Genomic DNA, 20,649 nt, shown 5'->3' with positions numbered 1-20,649 from the left:
AAACAATCAGTGATTGGAATCGATCATCTCAAACCAGCATTTCTAATGCAAGATCCAACAACTTCCTCATCAACATCACTCCCGGAAGAAAGCTTACATCCCGTTAAAGAGCAACCTAAAACTACCAGATCTGGAAGAAAGGTTAGATTTAACCCAAAGTACTTATAACGTACCGATGGTACTTGGGGGGGGGAGTACTGTGGCGTTCCGACAGATACTTCAACTTCTATTCATGAGATGGCGCCACGTGTAAAATCCAGTTCTTAATCGGAGCAGCAAAGCGACATATTTACTCACTCAGACTTCTCGTCAGACAACTGTACGCGACGGTAGCACGAACTGTGTTCCGAGCTCTGTGTTGATCTCTTCAATGTAATTTAAATTGTAATTTAGTATTTAATATATTTTTTGTTATAGGAGATTGTCTACTCTTATTTTCTTTAATTATATCATGCATTAAGCACACGCTTCCAGATGCCCATATTTGGGTGGAAACGTACGTTATTCAAAATTGGATGGCTCTAGGTACTGTTGTTTTATCCCAATGCAAGAAATATAGATACGTTTATGCAGATTCTTCATTATTTAATTTCTTTAAATATAACACAGGGCGATAATATTTGGTGGCAACAATTTGAAAAGGGAATCGGACATTTATAGTAAACTAATGCAAAATGCCAAAACAAAAAATAATACTCCAACACAGCAAATTGTCCCCTTTTTAGACTAAAAAATTAATTTATTTTGCTTAATTTGTATTCGTTAAATATTTATACTGCTTGCAATAATCTTTTTCACAAGCATATTACTCTCTCCTGATAGAGTAATCAATAAATTAAAAAAATTTTAATTTGATCAATCTTAGCTGGATTTGCGCTAGATTTTTCACACTAAAAGTTCTAAATTTTTAGCCCAAAGGGCGTTAACCCAAAAACGCTATTAATTTCGTTTTGGCATTTTGCGTTGGTTCACTATAAATATCGATTTTTTTTCAAATTGTTGCCACCAAATATTACAGCCCTTTGTTATATTTAAAGGAATTAAATAATGAAGAGTCTGCATAAACCTATCTATATTTCTCGCATTGGGATAAAACAACTAGAGCCATCAAATTTTGAATCATGTAATCTTCCACTGAATATGGAATTTTAAATTTGTTTTATTATCGATTTAATATTTTATAACACTTTATTGAATTTTTGATTAAGAAACTCAGCGATTCCAAAGCAAGCAATGGAAATTTTGTCCGGGGGGGGGATTTATCGCTGGTGCACGAGACTGTGTATCAGAAATTCTAGAGATATGCTCATGCAATATTGCTGTTGAATTCAATTTAATGGTTTAAGAGCGAAGAACATGATATTTAATAAACAAAAGTAGCACCCGAAACTTTAAAAAATGCCCCTTTGGGCATAATGTAAAACCTGAAAGCTTTCAGATTTTTTTGTAAATTTCGTATGAACTAATTTTGCCCCTCTAGCAGTTTATTTGCAGTATGTTTCTCACTGGCTTTACCCCTGTCTCGTTTCTGGCTTGATTATTAATTTCCTTCTCATTATTTATTTATTTCATGGATAACTGACATGGCACACCCTCCCCCCAAATTATGGCACAGAAGCAGAATATTTTGTCTTTTTGGTTAATTAAGTGGAAATTTTTTAAGTTAATAGCTCTTATTCTTTTATTTTCACCTTATTCAGTGTTTTCTTGCCAATAAAATAATGCTACAGAAAGAGCTATTTTTTTTTTTTACAAATTTTGCAATATTTTATAAAGATTTAAACAAAAAATAAATAAAAATTAACACAAATCATGATTTACATTTAAATTATTTTTTATTTGTGGAGGAAAGTTATTCTGTACTATTAGAGCTCGCTAAAAATGTTTATTCAAGTTCCTTATGACATTCTGCGTCATCCTTGGCAGACAAAATTTTAAATTTAAAATTTCTCGTCTCAGTTGCTATTTGGGCATGGATACACTCATTCATGTAAATCACGTGAGTAAAATTCTGAAAAGTATAAGACGAATCTGCAGTCAGCTGTCAGAGCTCCGCAGAATGAGAAAACATATTTAGAAAGTTGCAGAAGTGATAATAAAAATATAATAATTTAAATAGTAATTTAATATATTTCATCTCAGAAGAAAAGTAAATCGCAGAAATGTAAGAAATCTACCCTTCCTTTAGCCAGTCCATCATACCCTAAGGCGACATAGATTGTTTGAGTACGAAGCTTCATATGAAAACATACAAAAGTTGGAAGAGGAATTTAAAGTAGAATTGTATTTCTACACGTTAGACATTGCTATTCGTTCTGTAGAAGAAAGATTTGAACTTACTCGAGAATACGGACCATACTACGGTACGGTTTCCTGTATGACGTAGGAACCCTCAAACATCTTTCAAACAGAGAACTTTTTAATAGACGTAAAGACTAGAAATTGAAACTCACAAATAAACATTCGAGTAATCTGAGCGATTCGGAACTTCGTGATGAACTGGAAGTTCTGTCAAAACATATCCTTCCTGGAACTGAACTCCTTGTCATTTTAGAATATGTATAAAATCTTGAATGTTTTCCATATATACTTGAGTGGAACTTCGAATTTTGTTGTCCTTTCTTATAACAGTGGCAAGTGGAGAAAGATCTTTTTCAAAATTAAAATATATACAAACTTGTTTAAGAGCTTCTATGACGGAGACTAGGCTGACAAATCTTGCTGTAGTTTCTATAGAGCAATATACACCTAAAGAAATTGATTTTTCTGACTATGTTGGATAGTTTTCGGAAATGAAGGCAACGAGCTTTTATAAAATTATAGCTAATATTATAAAATAAAAGTTGTTACCCAGGTAAAAAAATAATTTATAAATAAATATTTACACATATTTTGGCGAAATTTAAAATATATGACTATTCTTCAGTCTTGTAGATTTCTTTACTTCTGACGAAGAGGGACCTGTACCTGTGCCTGCCCTAGAAATTGTTTGAGATCTTAACATAAATCTATGCCAAACTTAAGGTTATTGTGTTACTAATTTTATTACTTTTCATTTGTTTCATTATTCATACAAGTTTTACGATTTTCTTATTATTTCTTTATATATCATTAGTTTTAAAATTAAAACATACCTTTTAATTTTACATTTTATTTGACTTTAATTACTCGTTGTTTTATTTGTTTAATTTATAATCATTTTTCATTCACTGTCCTTGATGGCTTACAGTAGGACTCTGACACCTTCAGTTTCTAAATTAAGCAAAGGAATGTTAAAAAAATAAATATCAATTAATAAAATCAATATGCATAATTAATATAAATATCAATATGCATAATTTTAACCTCTAAAGACACGTATGCTTTTTCGGTTTATCTCAGCAAAGATTAATCACACTGAAACTACATACATTACAGAAGCTAGTTAATCAGAAACTTATTGAAATGAATTTTTACATTAATCCTTACAGATTTTAGTTCAGGAAATTAATATAATATTATAAAAAAAATTTAAAAATAAAATGAGTTAAAAAATTAATATAGCATTAATTCAGAAAAAATATTCTCGGTGTGTTTATTCTTAGTCTATTTTATATTCTCGGTCTTCTTGGCGTGTTTCTCTTCTATTTTCACAGAATATATTGTTTTCAATGGGCATAAAATACTGAACGATATTATTACAATTTTTTTCTTGATTCATTAAATGATGAATCAAGAACCTCTATTTATATGGATTTTTATTTATAGAGAATAACATTAGAAAAATCTTATAATATGGAGAAGATAGCTTTAAGTGGGGCTCAGAAAAGGAAGGAAAAAAAAAATTAGACGATGCTTTAGAACGAGAAATAAAGAAAATTAAAACTGTTGATCAGTATTTCCAAATTAAAAATTCTAATCGAGAAGAATACCAGACATCAACTTTAAACTCACAGGAACAGCCATCAGCAACTGACGAACATTTAAAAGAAGCATCAGATAGTGCAGAAATAGTTTTCAGAATTAAAAATGTAACAAAAAATATTTTGACTAAGACACTGAAGTAGGCGAACTATAAAAAAATATTTCGAATACAGTCACAAATGACAATGAAAGTCCAGAAAAAGTCCCGACGGTCTTTCAGATGTAAAAAACGAAAGGTATCCATCCAATTTTGGTCACTATCCACAAAATCTTACGAATGATATGAAGGTATTTATTTTGAATTGTGGCCCTTGTAGACGAAAAGTTATCAGCTTCCCCAAAAATCAAGATGGCAGATTGTTTTCTTCTCTTTACTACACCAATGTAAATAAATCAGGTTTAAAATAGACAGATTTTGGCTTTGCTATTCACCTAAACTTAATAAAGTGTATTGTGAACCATGCTGGTTATTTTTAAACAAGGACACAATGTGGACAACAGAACTATAGCACTGGCAAACATTGTCTGTACGAATAAAAAAGCATGAGGGAAGTTCTCAGCATATCGCAAGCTGTATCGTAAAGAAAAATTGGGAAGCAAATAACTGCATAGATCAAATGCTAGAAAAAAAAAAGTCTGTAAAAGATGAAATCAATTTTTGGTGATTAGTTTTAGAGAGACTAATCAAAATAACTTTAAAATTAGCAAAAAATAATAATAGTTTTTGCAGACACAGAGAAAATATCTCAGATACATATATAGGTAATTTTTTATCTGATGTTAAATTATTGGCAGAATACGACACGGTGATGAATGAGATTGTAAAAATGCTCTCAGGCACTACTAACTATTTGAGTCCTGCAATTCAAAATGAATTAATTGATTGTTTAAGTAGCTGTTTGAAAAGGAAGCTGGCGGAAGAAATTAAAAGTTCCCCTTTTTTTTCTATCATAGCCGATACTATGCTGACATCTCAAAGCACGGCCAATTAAGTGTTATTTACAGATATGCAAAAGTAATCAAAGATGATGAGACAAATATATTAACTGATCTCAGTATGGAAGAATCTTTCCTCGGCTTTTGTCACATAACAGGTCAATCACATAAAGGTATTTCTTCATACCTATGTAATATTTTGGAAGCAAACGAAATTGATTTTTCAAAATGTCGAGGACAAGGATATGATGGAGCAAGTAATATGAGCAGAATAGAGTGCAAAAGCGCATTCAAATAATACAATCAAATGCTCTCTACGTACATTGTGCCACCCATAATCTTAACTTGGTTCTCAGTGATGCAGTGCAAGGTGTAAGAGAACTACAAATATTTCAAAATTCTTCAGAATATATATTTACGTGTATTTCGGTGACAGCTTAAAAATATAGGGTTTACTTTCTTTGGGAGACTCTGAAATTACTATAAAAAATTTAAATCCTACAAGGTGGGTTGGATGATTATCATCTTTGATAGCAATTAAAATAAGATACTTTGACATCTTGAAAGCATTAAATGAAATTATATTAACGTCAAAAAAAGCTCAAGAAAAAGACATTGCAAATGGGTTAAAAAGAAAAATGGAATCTTTTGAATTTTTATTCTTAACAGTCTTTATGGGAAAGGTTTTATCTTTTACTAATGCAGCATCTCAATTATTACAAAGAAAATCAGTCGACTTGAATGGAGCTCATCAACATCTAAAGAACGTTTCTATTAATATTCAAGATATGAGAAACAAGTTTGAAGACATTATGAAAGAAGGTGAGTTTATAGCAAATAAACGGGGCATAGAAACTAAATTTGAAAATAAAAGAAAAATAAAGACAAAAAAATTTTTTGACGAATTATGTGAGGATAACAGGTTTGAAAATTCCGAAATATCTTCTAAAGTAACAGTTTTTTATGCTGCTCTCAACATTTTAAATACTCAGTTAAAGTACAGAATCACTGGAATGACAAGAATAGCAATGTTTTCATTTGTGAAACCTAAAACTCCGTCATCATTAACAAATAACGAAATTATTAATAATGCATCAAAAATACAGAAAACATATAAAGAAGACTAATGCACTGGAAGTACAACTGTGATTATTTATAAATACTTTCAGAACAGAAATCCAAAATTTAAAATCTATTACGGATTTAAGCTAAATTAGCAATGATAAAATATTATGACATGGCAAGCAGTTATTCGGAAGTGTGCAATTTACTTATATTGTATTTATCATTTCCTTTAACCACAGCCACGTGCGAGAGGTCATTTTCAAAACTGAAACTAATAAAAACATATTTGAGAAACACTATGACACAAGATCGGTTGTCAAACCTATTGAGCGCTGAAGCTGAGATGGCTTAGAAAATGGATGTCCAGGTATTGGTAAATAATTTTGCAGAAATGAAGGTTAGGAGGCGCAAATTTTTATAAAGAAAGATTTTTGTCTTTATGATGAATTTTGGCCACCAGTGTTATCATTACAATTATTGATGGGAAAAAAAATTAGAGAAGAGCAGTATGGACTGAGGAAAATTAAAAGGAAACGGGAAGAAACTTTAGCATTCATATTTTTTATAAAAATCATGCATGCAAGTAGTCTAGTGTACCATGAAGTGTTTTAAAAAGATGGGAAAATCTTTACCAAACATATTTTCTCCAAAAATTGGTATGATCAAATAGTTTTTTTATGAAGTTTATGGTAAATAAGTTTTATATTTAACAATTGTATCATTTACATTATTAAAGTTCTTATTTATTACTTTATTATTGCATAAGTCATGTTCGCAAGCTGAGTAAATCACAGAGTACTATATATTAGAGTATATCTTTTCTGTATCTTTATCTATTATCTTGTCTGTCAGTTTATAATATAACCGGTTATTTAAATTTTCTAAATTAAGAGGAGGAAAAAACTTAAGATTGGTGCAGATTTTAAAATCTCCACAAATCTAGGCTTTCTTACTTTTCTTAATGTTATACTTTACGTGACATGTTCCTTTTTTTATATAGGCTTATTCATTTATTATCAGTATGTATCTCAGCGAAAGAGAAAAATGTCTCTCGCACGCACACAAAAAGTCTTAAATAACTGATTAAAATCATCTGATGTTCAAATACCCAGACTAAAGCAAATTTCATAGTTGGTCAAGGGAAAATATTTTCCTTTTTATTCTTTCTTCATGTTAAGTACCTTTCAACTGGTTCCCTTAGAATGTGCTTTTATTTTTTTAAAAATAATCCACATGTGGTAAAAATCATCATAAAAACACTGGCTCGTGGAATCCTCTTTTTTTTTTTTTTTTTTTTTTTTAACTTTTCACTTTTAAAAAATTTTTAGTTTTAGTTTTATTTTAAGCACATTAAATTTATTGGGGGAGGGGCCCAGGAAAAATTTTTGCATAGGGGTCCAAGAGTTCTAGTTCATAATTAAGTATGAAAATAAAAAATATAAGCAAAAAAATATTACAAAAAACTGAAAATTCCATAATTATGTATTTTAAATGCAGAATAAAAAATAAACTTAAAAAAAAGAAACACTTTGTGCATTAATGGTATTGCACACTCCTTTTATTTCAAAATAAGGCACAGAATAAGAAGAGGTAGTCCTTTCTACTAACAACATTGTGTCATCATTCAAATATCTTAGTGGATGCCAAGATGTTAATGTTGAAGCAGTGGCTGACTACTAGCAGGGATCTTCAGCAAGAAATTTTTTCAGATGATGCCATCATCAGAGGTCTCGCTGACATGGTTTACAATGAATCAGACATTGATGACAATGCAACCTCCATCCTATCACATACAGCATTAGAAAGCATTAGAAATGGCTTTATGTTATGTGGGACAACAGGCATTGGCTTCCTCTATTGATGTGACACTTTTTAAAAAACGCCAAATTATGCAGCGAGTTGCTGAATTTCCAGCCTTTAGCAGAGTAAACTGACTGAATTTTTCAAACATTTGTATTAATGGCATGTAAAACTTTTGTAATAAACTGACACATTTATTAAATGCTTACTTTGACTATAAAAAAGTGCAACTCCACCAATTAAATAATTTTGTTTCATTGTTAACTTTAACTGGAATTTCACTTAGCTGGCTTAACCCCGGTCCCATTTAGGGCAGTTATGAGGGAGCCTGCTTATTGTATATTGTAATGTATTGTAAAACTTCTTTACAAGTACACCCATTTTACAAAAGTTTGCTTTTAAAAAAAGACTTAGATAAGTATGTTTCCAGTAAGTTAATGAAATATAATGTGGTTTTTGCTTTTATAAAAAAGGGCCAAAAATATACCAGGCATTTAGTATTTAAAACAACCTCTATGTTTAGGCAAGATATATTGAAACTTTGGGCACCTACATGACAGAAATATACAAAAAGATTTATAGTCAGCACATTTCAAGACTTCCAAAACCAGTTACTACAAACAATAAATTTTGACCTACAATATCACAACAAACAGGTTGAATTGAATTAGTTTAGTTATTTATTATACTTATGTCTATTTCTTGCACATGCTTATCTGAGCACTGAATAAATAAAGGCTTATCAGACTTATCCAAGTCCTGAATAAATAAATCCCCACATATGCTTAAGGCTTATTGAGGGCTAGTGCTAAATATCTTACCACCTGATGCAGTCTTTGTGGGTCCTAAATTCTGCTACAAAGTGCCTCCCTTCCCTAAATTCTGCCGCCCGGTGCGGCCATATGAGCCCTGGCACTGGTTCTGGGTTTTTGTGAATAACAAATCAGTAATTCTTAATTCAAATAGCACTTAATTCAATCTTTATGGCCTATGAGCATTATTAAAAAAAATCTAGTTTTAGCATATGGAAAGAGATTTTTGTTAAATTTTGCCTTGTCAACATTTCTTAGCGCATTTAACTTAAATCCGGAATCTTCACCAAGTGTAATGTCAACATAAAAAGCTACCATACCTTCATTATTCAATTACTAACATAAAAAAAAATGGTTTAGGCATCACTACATGAGTCATTACTCAAGCTGTCATGTGTTCATAAACATGTGGTGATGAAAGCAAAATATAATAAATAATGATTCACCAGATTGGCGTCAGGGATATAAAGTATTATTAGGTGTAAAATCAATGATGTATCTATAAAGAATGTTTCGGTTTGAGATGTATGTCAAGCAGATATGCATCTATGGGACAAAATATTGATAATACAAATTTATGTTAAAATGATTGTTTCTTTAATAATGAGGTACTGCCGAAGTGAAATTAAGAATTGGATTCCCCAGATGTTTTATTATGCGCAGAGTGGGGAATCAAATGCGCATGTGTAAAGCACACAAAAATTTTTTTTAAAAAAGTTGTTGGTGGCTTTGGGGTTTGGATTTTTAGATCACTTCAGATATTGGAAGACTGGATCTTAGGCTTTGTACTGTACTAATTTACACACACAACAGCAGCCGGTACAAGTTTAGCTATGCCTTCCCTCAACTTCTTTTTTACAAATCAAAACCATTATTTTATTCTTTCCCAAGCTTGTTATTCTCTTTGTTTGCATAATATTTGGTCTTTTGTTCACAGATTAAGAGAAATGAGAACTGATGTAACAAAACTAATATTGATTAAGAATTATCTTCGAATCTGAATTCTGCAACTTCCTCAAAAATTGATAATGTAACATGTTTTGAATGAATACTGATTTTGCAATTGCCCCAAAAATCTGTGCATCTCATATTTTTTTTTGGGGGGGGGCAATCTGAGTAAATTTTTGCCTGGATTCCAAAGTCCATCATGTACTTCATATGTATAGTTATAACTTGGGCCCCAGCAGTTGAGCCAAACTTTGTTGTTCAGTTTGTAATCAGAAGTTGTAGAGAAAGTATCTTGTGTTATTTTTGCTGCTCATTTATGGCTTTAGGCATTTTATGTTATTTTCATATAATAACTTGGTATAATCACCATGGGTCCTAAAATGCAGAGTGAAAAAAAATAAGAGTATGACAGGAAACACTGCTAAAGCTGCAGTTAAAAACATCTTATCACTTAGCATGAAAGCAGCATGTGTGGCTGATCTTGCTACTACATTTGGATTCCTAAATCAAATTTCTGTATGCTTTTGGAAGAAAAAAAGCTATCAAATCAGCTGATGTGACAAAAGGGATTACGACAGAGATACCTTAAGACTCAAAAATGTAGAAATGCCTCCTAATTTGGATTAATGAAAAACAATAGGCTGCAGATGTTATGTTTGTATTGATAACTTTTCAGAAAGCCAGCATCATATGATGATTTTGTACCAGACATACTTGATACAGTTGCTCAAAAGAAATCTAAAAGTAGTAAAAGATGTCTTGATAATTAATCCAGTTTCTATGACTTCAAAGAGGGAAAATTGTCTTGGAGCTTGAACAGGGCTCGGGAATAGATTAAGTTCAGATCCAAAGGTGTCCTGAAGTGAATATTCTTTGTTTATTACTGAAGAACCTAAACTTTACATATAAACCGTACTGGCAATACTCGCAAACTGGTAAAATTAAGGAACAATCAAAGAACCAAATTTAAAAAAACTGGGCAGCTTGCCCTAAACTCGTTCTCCGAGAAAGATTCTCTGGCCTCGCCAGCAAGGTCACCTCGACCTTTATTCTGAATAGATTCAACATAATAGCCAGAATAAAATATGACATAATTAAAAATATTGTCTTAACAATTTTGTGAATCGAGATTTTCCATCTTTCTAAAACACTGAATCACTTATTATTCATTTAAATTAATCAATTTTACATAATTTTTAACATAAATTCACTGTCGTGAAATCCATTATTGCTTATTAGATGATCTTTCTAACCAAATTACATAAGTTATCACAAATATGCAATTCAATTTAGTTACAATTTTAGAAATTTACTACATAATCTACTTCAAAATATTCATATCCAATTAGATTATTTACAATTTTTATAATTCCTAACCTGGATTTTTCGTTCATAAATAAATAATTTATATTTTTTGAGATATTTTTAAAACATTCTTCTCTAATAAAAACTGTCTGTATGCACTCGCACAAATAGTGTATAAAGTCTGCATTTTGTGCTTCACAACCACACTTACATTTTACTTTCTTTCTGTGAAGTGTCTTTAAATAATATTCTGGACTTTGTCCATAACCTGTCAGTGCTTGATTTATTCTTTTGTCACTACAGAGCCTTGCTGTCTTAACTTTAGGAAAAATACGAAACAATTTTCTTCCATTATCCAATCAAGCCTGCTATTTTTCATTATTTCTTTTTGCAATAACGTTTTTAAAAGGCAAAGTTATCTGTCTCTGCAAATTGATTCAATATTGTCAGAAGAGAGGCTGTAACATTCCATAGGAATTTAAAATGTGTTCATGCAGACAAAAATATCAGTCACACAAATCTGATGAGTATTATTTGGTAAACAGATTTATATGCTATGAATGTTTTTAATATTAAACATGACGATGATAATCTCAAAGAAGATACATCACTTTCTATAGTTGATGCATTATGTGTTTTAGGTTAAATTCTATGTAAAAAATCAAAAGAAAAACAAACTTAAGTGATTTTTTTTTTCAAATAACGATTTTAAACAGTTTTCAATCTTACTCAAATACTTATGCATGATACCTACACACAATTTAAAAACAATAACAAAAAAAATACGTATATAATTTTTAAAAAGAACCCTCTATTTAAATTGTGATTATAGATAGTTATTAAATTCAATTATAATATGAATGCCTAAAATTATAAATTAAATGTAAATATTTATTTTCATATATTTGTTTTTTCCCTCCACATTACAGAATAATTTGTAATCATATTAACCCTCTGAGCGGCCAGGGTTTTCACTAAGAAAGCACAAATTTCCCAAAACTACTATGAGAAAAAATTACTTTTTGATTTTAATGTAAAAACTCTCCTGGTATTTCATACATGGATTTGTTTTCTTTTGATATATTGCCTTAATTTCTTTGACATATTTTAATATGCACGTATATATACGTTCTTACAGATATCACAAAAAATATTCTAAGCCATATATATATACGGCCTTGCCGCTTAGAGGGTTAAAAGTCCCTCCCTGTACATTTATTTGTTCATACTGAATACAGGATCATTATTGCCATGTCTTAGAGCATGACCTTATGAAATTCAACTTAATTTGCTAAACACAAGTGCTTGCATTTTATTAATGACCAGAAAAAGGCCTGTGATTTAGCCATCAAAAGTGATCAGTAATTTGGATAAATCCAGAAATTAAAACTTAAAATACACAAAGAAAAAATTCCTTGAGAGTTTCTATACTTAAGAGATGTGCAATAAATAAAACAAACTTAATTATATGTTTGCTTTATTTTCCCATGGAAAATGAAATCTTTATTTAAAAACTCTTGAAAATACAAACTTCTAAAAAGGTTCACAGAACACAGTTAAAAGCTCTGGAAATGAAGTTTCAAAATTTTGCATCACAGCAGCCATGTTATAAAAGTAAATTCTTTAAGTAATAATTTGTTCAGTAAAAAAGAAAACTATGGTTTAACTGCATGAAAAATTGATTTCAGAAAGACAACTTCATTAAGAAGGAAAGAAAATGATTTAAGCAGACAGAGGCTCTAACTATTAAATCAAGAAATTTAGAGATATAAGGAAAGAGAAATGTAAAATGAAAACTATAAAACTGAAATAAATTCATAACAAAATCATATAACACAGTAAAATGAAAGTAAAATGAAACTATGACAAATGAATCAAACTGAAATTTTTAAAATAAATGCAAAAGGCTAAATATACCACATTAAAAAAATACAAAATTAAATGATACAAAATTTCTTCAAAATAATCAGATTTTTAACTATAGATAAAACTAAGGTTGATGAAACTTATTATTTAAAATATAGGTTTCTAGAATTTCTTTTATTAAACACTTTTCTTAAATAGATAATTTGAATTTTTCTCACCAACAGTACAGTTTACAATATCAATGCATCCCTTTTGAAGACTTCCTAGGGGCATAGCCTCACCAGACTAGATAAAGAAACATTTATGAATTAATGACACCTTAATAAACTAATGCATTTTAAAGAGTTGTACATATAGATCCAGTTTAAATTTTTAAATAAAACTGAATGGAATAAATGGTAAGTAAGTGATGATATTTAACAGTCTTTGTAACATAGAAATTCCATAAGATGCTAAGACTATAAATTATTTTGTGGGAAACACAACACTGAGATTATTAGATAAATTAATACATACATGCATGCATATATACATATATATTTTTTAATTTCCAATCCCCCCCCCAAACAGAAATAGTTGAAAGTTTTGTAACCTTAGGCATTCAAAAGTTTGAGCTCTTACTAGAAAAGAAATATTTACTAAATATATACATCTCCCATTTATAGTTCTTTCAGTCAGAATGATGAGTTTGAATTTAAGAGAATTATTGTTACCAATATTTACAAAAATGTAAGAAATGAACAGTAACAATGACACAAATTAATCTCATTTTTGTTACAAAACAAAACTGAAGCGCATATGACAAAATTTTGAAAGGTGTAACCTTCTTAAGAACAGCTGAAAAAAAAATTCAATAATTTCCAACCCCTTACAATTTAAATTATTAACTGTAATATTTCAGAGCCATAAGCACCACTGTCTGAACTAAGCTCTCTGAATTTTTTTTCCCTTAAGGAAAGTGTGGATTTTTTTTTTTTTTTTTTTTTTTTTCTTTCTAGTGCACAACCTCACTAGTTATGATACCTCACACATAAGTTAGATAAAGTTTAACACAAAAATAGACTTTGAAATTAAAAAGTAGATAAAACTCAGAAAATTAATTCTACGGAGAAACAAAACATGACATTAAAACGCATATTTAAACACGAAGAAATTCTTTTAAAGCCAAATTAAGAAATAAAACCAAATCAGTTTTAGGAACTGAAATAAATTAGAAACCACCAATTTCATGATTAAATAGCCAAGAGGTAAGTCACAGCCTCTAAAATATTTCAATCCAATCTGCTAAATATGGACATTCAAATAAAAAATAATGCACCAATAATGCCACATCACAGTAATTGTAAGTGATTTGAGAATGACCAATTCTAAGATGAGTTAATATTGCTTCCTCCTTCCGATTTCTAGTGGCTTCCTAATACTCATGCTTCTCGACTTATTGAGAAACTGACCATTCAAGAATAATTGCAATTTAACCCAGATTCTCTGCCTGATGACCATTCCTGCATCTCCATATGTGACAAGCCAATATGATAATTCCTCAGCATATTTTGCTGTTATGTCTGCCAGTTCATTTCCTATTATCCTTATTTGTCAAGGAAACAAGCAGTTAAGAATCTTTTACCCATGACTTCAAATTGATACTCCGACATTCATCAATTAATATATTCTGAGCATCTAAAAAAATTCTAGAGCTTTCAGCATAGTAAACGAGTCAGTATAAATAATAAACATTGCCATCACTTAGAATCTCCAAGGAAAGAATCTGATCCAATTTCAAGCCTTCCTTTTTTTAAATAGGTTATAAATATGTAGCGATTTTACGAACCTTTTAACACTCGCAAATTTGAAAGAGTTGGAATTCTTGAAACTAGTGCAACGAAGCTCTTTTTGGCTAGTGGTAAAGAATTCTGCTCGTAACAAACCGACCCAGGTTCGGGTCCCTGTCATGCAATGCAGCACCTCTTACCGGCACCAATAGATAGTGACACGTGCAAGCAACAACTGATGCTTCACTAAAACAAATGGTCACTACATTGGTGACCAGGAGAACTACAGAGTTCTCCCTCCACTGAGGATACAATAACGAACTACATCATACACTCCACCCCAGTACCTAACGGCATCACATAGCCAACAAAAACGGGGTTTCCTGCATATCACATCATAGATGCTTGGGCAAGGAGTGTGTAGCGATCTCGAGAACATCTCAATGCTCGCAAGTTTGAAAGAGTTGGAATTTTTGAAACTAGTGCAATCGAGCTCTTTTGGGCTAGCAGTAAAGAATTCTATTTGCAAGAAACTGAACCAGGTTCAGGTCCTGGTCATGCGATGCAGCACTTCTTACTGACGTCAATAAATGATGACACGAGCAACCAACTACCAAAGCTTCATTGAGACATGTGATCGCTACAAATACATTATGTTAGAATGTATGTATAGAAATTGACCCTCCTCAAAAACAAGAAAAGAAAATTAATCCACTGCATTCATTCATTTTTGCCTGTATCTCATAGACTGTGACTGTTATTAATATGAAATATTTTTTCAGCATTTAAATGCCTCTGAAGACCTTCAATGGCCACACATTAAGCATGAAAATAAACTAAAAACATAAAATTTAAGTGTAATCTGAAAATTTGATGCAGAAGCAGTAAAAATTTCATTTTCATGGTATGGCACATATAAAATAGCATTTCTTAACAATTATGGTACTTTTATGTTACATTTTCTTCTTCATATTCAGCTTGTAAATAATACAATTAATACATTATTCTTCTCAGTAAACTATTCAATAGAAGTAATGACATAACACATAACAACAAATTCTAACTTTTAAAAATAAAATAACACTTGAACTGCCATGTTGTTATGGGAAAAACATATGCCAATATGAATTAAGTCAATTTCCTTAATACTTGAACTACCCATGTATAAACTAAATTTACAGTGAAACTTATAATGAAGATTTATGCAAAGGGTAGAAACAAAATTCTTTTAAGAAGTCAAATATATGAGATAAGCAGAAAACATCAAATGTCCAAATTCATTATATACCAAAACCACATAGCACTACTGCACCTTCAGCAAATGATTTAATACTTACATTATTTTGAAATGTTTTTCAGTTGAATATGAAATATGTATTACACTTGCCCATTTTGTGTAAAAAGCATATTTCCTGGAAAATATGCTTAAATTTCCTAAAAATGATCTTGAATAGGTGAATCAGAGTGGGATAAATTTCAGGCTACATTTGATGGCAACATTTATGTTTTGGTTATAAGTGCTGCTTAATAAACGAAAAAATGCCAGAATTTTTAACTTTTATGATCACCAGAACGAAATATGGTACTTTTTCATCAAATAAGAATGGCAGGTTGTCAATATGGTTCTTATTTTCATGCAAATTACATGGAAATGATGAATTTAGAACAAAAAGCTGTGTAAATAAGCAGGAAGTAATGATTCTAAATAATTCAAGAGATTAGATTTGACCCTATTGGGTTATGGCAAAGCAGAGGAGAGCAATCTGTCTATAATTTGGGACTACTCAAACTAGATCATCATAAAGTTTTAAAAAAATTTTTTCAGAATATGTGTGTTTGAAAAATGTTAAAAAACACTTTTTATATGATTTTTATTCTTTTCCATCTGCAAAAATAATTACACTATACTTAATATATGTATCCCTGAAAAGATCAGAAAGGAATTATAAATTTCTATTTTTACTTTCTTCCATTTTTTTTAGTTTAATGAATTTTCTATTTACAACCTGAAATCTTTGGATTTTTAAAATCTGCACAACCTCAGGTCTGGAAGTGTGTGAATTTTTGGTCTTCTACTGTACATAACCGAGTCAAGTTTCTGTGAAAGCAAATATATTTAAAGATTACATATAACAGAACTCTTGACATAGATAAATACCATCAAACGCTTGTATTATTATTCTTGTTTGGAAAAACTATAATGTGGTTGCAAAATGCTTGTCTATATACTTGAGTCGTATGCTAAACAAAAATTATGTGTTAATTTGTAGGTAACACATAACCTTATCTAATCAAACTTTACTTATCTTATCTAGTTTTATTTAGTGTTTAAAAATGCTTTAACACCACGAAAGAAAAAATATTCATCTAATTTTCCTTCAGAAATTATCTGGATATGCTTTTCAATTTACCATTATGATCCAGAAAAACCTTTTGAATAGTAAATTAATCAAGAAAATTAATACAAATAAAACAATATTTAAAAACTGCATAAAAAGAACACATGGAAGAACTTATAGCATTATAGAAATAATACATATTTCACAAGGAATCACAATGAAATAATAGAAAATCTTAACAGATACAAAACCAAACACTATCCAGCTTATTAAGTTATTCTGCACAACATGTCTATTAAAAGTCTTTGCCCAGCCTTTATTTTGGAATCATTTGATCATAGAAATATACTTCTCATTACAAAAATGTTTTAGATAATAATTTTTTAAAAAAAAGATTCACATTTTGCCATCTTTAAAGAAATCACTTTTGTAAAATTCACAAAATCTAACTTTTCATACATTTCTCTGGTTCTGATACTTCATTCAGAAAAAATTTTATATTTATTATATAAAACACAATACAAAATGTTTGACACCCATATAGTAAAAATTCGCTGAGCTATTTAATTCCAAACACTGCAACATTTTCAGTTTGCATTAAGGAGAGGTTAATAAAGAAATCAAAATAATTTGAGGTTAATTGCCCCCCAATGCCATTCAAAGATATTCTTTTGTGAATTACTAATGTCTTTATAATTTTGTTTCATATGGTCACACACGTAATTCATAAGTTTTTAGTCTAAAAATAAATTGTTGATATTTTCATGAGGTTTTATTACTTAAGAATCATTAGCCGGTATTCATACAAAAAAATCCATGAACTACAAACATTTTTCATGCTTAATTAATAGAGATAATATTATAAGTTCATTACATGGTAACACTGAAGCCTGCCACTGTTTTCCAGAATATGAATTCTATAAGAATGCAAGAATAAGATCTTCATTTGAAAAAATTCATACTGATCAATACCTTTCACAATAATCTGTATATAAACACTTATCACTTGATCTCGTATCATCAGAAACTTTTTTCTGAACTGATATTTTATTGTTGGTTATGTAGAAATGTAAACATTTCACCCTTCAATTTGTGTACGTTCAATATGAATTTGGATTTTAATTTCAAATATCTCTTCTTGTATATATTTTCATTTTATATTTTATGAGTATAAAATTTTCCTTAATATAAGCATACAGACCAAAGGAACATATAAAAAGTTAAGACTTCATAATTTTCACAAACTTGATTTCTTTAAAGGGGGGGAGCCAAAACATGAATATTTGCATTATTTAAAGCACTTCTGTAACTGGAAATATATGTCTATAAGCAATGATTGTGAAAATAAAAGCTGATTAAAAACTTTTGCGGATATTTTTGTGTATATACTTCTACATTTAAACTATAAAATATTTTTAAACACACATTGAGCAAGATGCTGGAAGCAGAAATTACAAACTCTTGCAGAAAAAACTAAGATTCATGAAATAAATCACACATGCCAACTTAAAAGAAGTTATATAATTTAATCCATAATTATGAAATAACCAATTTTCTTTACACTCTTTTATCAAAACTAACTGGTAGATCAAAATTCCTTTAAAAAGGTTTCTTACATAACTTCATACACTGTAATATAATTAATAGTAGTGTGCATTATACTACTGATCTCGCTTGCGAAGTAAATAAGCAATTCACTTTTCCAAAGTTCCTACACAATAATTTAAAAAATATAAAGAATTTCAAAAATTTTAAAAATCCATATTTAGTGAAATGAAAAATGTAGAGTAAACACTTCACTATCCAGAAAGCTTGAGAAATGTTTCATTCCAGATGTGTGAAAATTGCAGATAGTTCAGCATATAAGAAACGGAATTTCCGAACCCCTAATGAATTTGAACAATTTTTGCTCTAAAATTACAAAATCTTATTTGTTACCAACTTGAATATCAAAAGCCTACTTTAAAATTATACTAGATTTTGTGAAAAAAAAAATGAATTTCAGATATAAAAGCTGATCTTTTTCATAGGCCTTAAGCATGAAAGTGAAACGTTTGATCTGATTATGAAATTCCACTGAACATGAAAATTGGCAGAGATGTTGCCTATCATTCTGGCAGAAGTTTTAAATAATAGATCACCTTTTATTTAGATTGATAACAAAGAGAAACAAATTACGGACATAGTGCATTTAAAACTTAAATCACTGTTCATAATTTTTCATGTTACATCATTATTTCTTACCCATTCTCAAAGGGTTATTATGGTTTTTATTTATGTTGTAGAGACATTACGATTTTTTTTGAAGCCGGCGAGATGAAAAATTAGCAATCGCCTTCGCCGGGAATCGAACCACGGACCTCTGGAATACCGGCCCAGCTTGAAGAACCACTACAACATGATGGCACACCAAAAAAGTGGGAGAAATACCTTATACACTCCTCCTTTTTAAAGGGTGACTGGAGTTTTTAGGGGACCCCAGTCGCCAAATCCTGGGTGTGGAGAGTCATCATCCACAACCCTTTTAGTTCGGGCGCCACTGTAGACCCAGTCGCCAAATTCTGGGTGTGGAGAGTCATCATCCACAACCCTTTTAGTTCGGACGCCACTGTAGAGACATTAGGATTTTTTTGGAAGCCGGAGAGATGAAAAATTAGCAATTGCCTTCGCCGGGAATCAAACCACAGACCTCTGGAATACTGGCCCAGCGTGCAGAACCACTACAGCACGAAGGCATGCGAAGAAGGCGGAAGAAATACATTACAATGTATTTACTTTTTTTTAATGATTGGTTCCTGTAACTTCGAAAATACTCCGCTTCCTACTGTCCAAATTATTCATATTTTTTTTAATGTGAAGGGAAAATAGAAATTATATTCTTCTTTACAAAAATTAAAGTGGCTTATCAAGAATTAATCAGGTTTATATTAAACCAAAATTAATTTCTTATGACTAAGTTGTGACATCATGGTATTACTGGCACTAAACCACAGTGTTTGCTGACAATATATAGTGCTGATAGTATTATGAGCTCTATAAATCTCTCATTTACTAAATTTTTCTAAAATTTTAAAATATTCTGGTTACTTGAATGCTGGATTGCCAGGCACTTACTGTATGTACAATATATTGTAGATACAGCAAGTGCATTGTATAATAAGTATATAAGGTATTTCTCCTGCCTTCTTCGCATGTCTTCATGGTGTGGTGGTCTACACGCTCAGCGCGTAATTAAGAGGTCCGTGGTTCGATTCACGGCAATGGTTCCAAAAAAATCTTAATGTCTCTACAGTGACACCTGAACTAAAAAGGGTGGTGGATGATGATTCTCCACACCCAGGATTTGACGATTGGGTCCCTTAAAAACCCCAGTCACTCTTTAAAAGGGGAAGTATATATGGCATTTCTCCCGCCTTCATCGTGTGGTGGTCTGCACGCTCAGCGCATAATTGAGAGGTCCGCGGTTCGATTCCCGGTGAAGGCATTGCTAATTTTTCATCTTGTCTGCTTAAAAAAAAAAAAAATAATAACTAATGTCTCTACAAGTACACTGTGCAAAAAAAAAAAAAAAAAAAAAAAAAAAAGGTTCAGTTCTATATCTCTCGTTCTACTGGGCTGATTGACAAAATTGAAACTGCTTTTCTCATGTCTCGAAAGCATGACTTAGGATATATATTAGATTTATACATAGAATTGTTCTAACATAGGTATTTTGACATAAAATCTGACTTTTACTGAAATAACATACCAATTTTTTTTTCATATATCGATTCTACGACTCAAATTACGCCTAGATATTAAATTTTGTAAAATTTGGTGCAAAATTTACGGAGAAATTCAAAAATTTATCTTGGCGGAATTTTTACAGTTTGTGCCACAAATTATTCACTTGGCAAACTTCTTAAT

At 30.5% G+C, this 20,649-nt stretch overlaps 1 protein-coding gene across 4 annotated transcripts in view; it reads right to left on the bottom strand.

The window, feature by feature from the left end:
• Positions 1–20,649, bottom strand: part of sl (small wing phospholipase C gamma 1) — a 326,005-nt gene that overhangs the window by 117,015 nt on the left and 188,341 nt on the right. For all 4 annotated transcript variants that reach the window (XM_085809362.1, XM_085809364.1, XM_085809363.1 and 1 more), the window contains exon 21: positions 12,854–12,920. In XM_085809362.1, the coding sequence (XP_085665488.1) occupies positions 12,854–12,920 (67 nt within the window). The remainder of the gene's footprint in view (positions 1–12,853; positions 12,921–20,649) is intronic.

This window comes from Stegodyphus dumicola, chromosome X2 (assembly GCF_044657685.1).
Source record: "Stegodyphus dumicola isolate Sdum_Otavi_A_Nest chromosome X2, ASM4465768v1".
Lineage (NCBI taxonomy): Eukaryota > Metazoa > Arthropoda > Arachnida > Araneae > Eresidae > Stegodyphus > Stegodyphus dumicola.
The sequence above is the reverse complement of the archived record's forward strand: the minus strand, read 5'-3'. Positions and strand labels throughout refer to the sequence as shown.